General features: G+C 38.6%; 1 protein-coding gene across 1 annotated transcript in view; it reads right to left on the bottom strand.

The window, feature by feature from the left end:
* Positions 1-2,500, bottom strand: part of sv2ca (synaptic vesicle glycoprotein 2Ca) — a 30,443-nt gene that overhangs the window by 15,969 nt on the left and 11,974 nt on the right. The window contains exon 3 of the mRNA XM_062544060.1: positions 979-1,130. Coding sequence (XP_062400044.1) covers positions 979-1,130 — 152 coding nt within the window. The remainder of the gene's footprint in view (positions 1-978; positions 1,131-2,500) is intronic.

The raw sequence follows: 2,500 nt of genomic DNA, 5'->3' as shown, positions 1-2,500 counted from the left end.
AGGAATGTAAGAAATATGGCAAATTTGCACAATCTGCCTGGAGCAGGCCATCACCACAAACGGTTACTGCCTGAGTGGCAAAGCTGTTATCAAATCTTGACTAAAGTTCGCACAAAGATATGTGGGGGACTCCAAAGCCAAATGGAAGAAAGTTTTTTTGGTCTGATGACATCAAGATTGAGCTTTTTGGCCACCGCCATGCCCATGTTTGGCAGGCACCAAATACTCCACCTCACAAAAAAATGTGGTGGTGGCATCACCCTGTGAGAGTGCTTCTCTCCAGCAGGCCCTGGAGGGCTATACTAGTAAAGGTAAAAGTAAAAGGAACTTAAGAGAAGATTTACTCCTCAGCAACACAACAACCCAAAGCAAACCACAAAAACTACACAGAAATTGTTTAAAGACAAAAAGGTGATTGTTCTGGTGTGGCCGAGTCCTATCAATCCTATAGAAAATCTATGGCTGGACTTGAAAAGGGCTGTTCACCCCCAATCCCCTTCCTGACAGAGCTTTCAGTTTTGCAAAGAAAAAGGTGCATCTACTAAATGCTGACTTGAAGAGGGTGAATATCTATGCACTTCACTTATTTTGCATTACACATTTTTAATTAATTAGCATTACTTTGTAAAAAAATTCACTTCGACACTAAGGAGGGGATTTTTGTAAATGAAAAATCCCCTTTGATAAAAAATCAAATTGAGAAAAATTCCATTTATAAAAGCAGTAAAAGTGAAAATATTCAAGGAGGGGGAATACCTTTCAAAGGCATTGCAGCACACAATAGAGAACAAAGACGTCATATTACATTATAAGGGCAACAGCTTTGCTAACAGTTGCAGCACCTGTGTGTGACACATTAGAACACTTGCTATTCTTCTTCTCTGAGTAATGCATCTCACTCTTTGACACCAGCAGTGACAGCACAGCAGTATGCGTCGCGACTGGTTGTGTTCAGTGTGACAGGAAGTTGTGACTGACCGTAGTGTGGGATGATGGCCCAGGCCATGGCTGAGGCGTAGATCTCGCCGATCATCCAGAACATGCACAGCCAGCTGAGGTGCTCGCCGCGCTTTTCTCGCGCCAGCACCTCCGCAAAGTAGGAGAAGACGATGGGCACCGCCCCACCAATCCTGCGGAGGGAAGCAAGAGGCGCATCAGTGGCACGCACGGACTGTGGCGTGGAGACCAGCCATTTCACCAGCACAATGCATTCAGCACTGAGCCGATAGAGTCCCATTTATAACTTGAGACGGCTTGTCAAATTAAAGTTCCTGTCAAGTTCAGTTTTCCTCTTTATTGGGTGGTTTGTTGAACAAAACTTTGGTCATTTGGCCTGTGGGTTTGGAATAAATGAATAAAAAAAAAAAACAGTGTAGCAACAGCATCATAATGAGGAACTAGATATGATCATTTTGTCCTTGAAAACAATATTGATTCAAATTCAGTTAAAATAAATGCATGCCTTTAGTGCCATCCATTTGGATTACTGCCAAAATATATAAATAAGTTTCTAAAAATGTTCCTGTGTGCTGTTTGCCAAGTGTCTTGGATTACTTTAGAGCTTCAAGAATGATTTGCTCTCTTTGGAAGGGAAATGGAAAAAGATCCATTACATTATTGGATAAACAAGGAACAAGAAATATCAAAATCTGTTGTGAAAGAACATCACATTATTTACTTTCCAGAATGCACTATCAATAATTGGGGACATTTACTGCCAGGGTTTTTTTTATGAATATGAAAATATGCTTTAAATGTGTCATTAAATGCTGGTGACTACTGGTAGTCAAGTCAAACATATGCAGATCATTAAATTCTCATATTGTGTTTCAGTCAACAGCGAACATGAAAAGCTTCACATTCACATCCCATTCAATGGATGAAGTACACTACAGTAAAAGAAAAACATTAAGCTTTGTTTTACAATTTAAAATTGTTACATTTCTTGTGCCTCTGGCCAATAATCACCAGGCCTTTAGAAGGAATGTGTTACAGTATGAGTAAACAGTAGTTATGGTCAGAAGTCACAATGTAGTCAGCTGGGTAAAGATTTGATAGGTGTGCATTTTCTTCATACTGTATATTGAGAGGGTCATTTAAAAATGTAATTTCGCTAAAAGTGTCATGACATATTTCATGACCATAAAATGACATACTTTACATATGTTTGAGTGTGTGTGCTAATTGTCGAATACATTTTTAAAAACACATACTGATAATTATGAGATTTAGATTTGCACTAGTTGTATGCATGTTAATATATATGTATTTTAATTTCTCTTATGCTGAATAGAACTAGGTGGTGCAACATCATTAACAAACAGGCAAAATAAATAAAAAATGAAATGTTTACAATGCAGCATTATTAACACACAAGTAGGAATTGTCCCCATGTTATAAATATGGTGAGTGTAATAGATTTTCCCTGCTTTCATATTAACTGTGGAAAACAGCTGGAGAGAAGGCTGTCCGATTCCCATATTAACACTCTCTATTGTTA

This window comes from Sardina pilchardus, chromosome 8 (genome assembly GCF_963854185.1).
Source record: "Sardina pilchardus chromosome 8, fSarPil1.1, whole genome shotgun sequence".
NCBI classification, from domain to species: domain Eukaryota; kingdom Metazoa; phylum Chordata; class Actinopteri; order Clupeiformes; family Clupeidae; genus Sardina; species Sardina pilchardus.
This window is presented reverse-complemented; position numbering and strand designations above follow the sequence as displayed.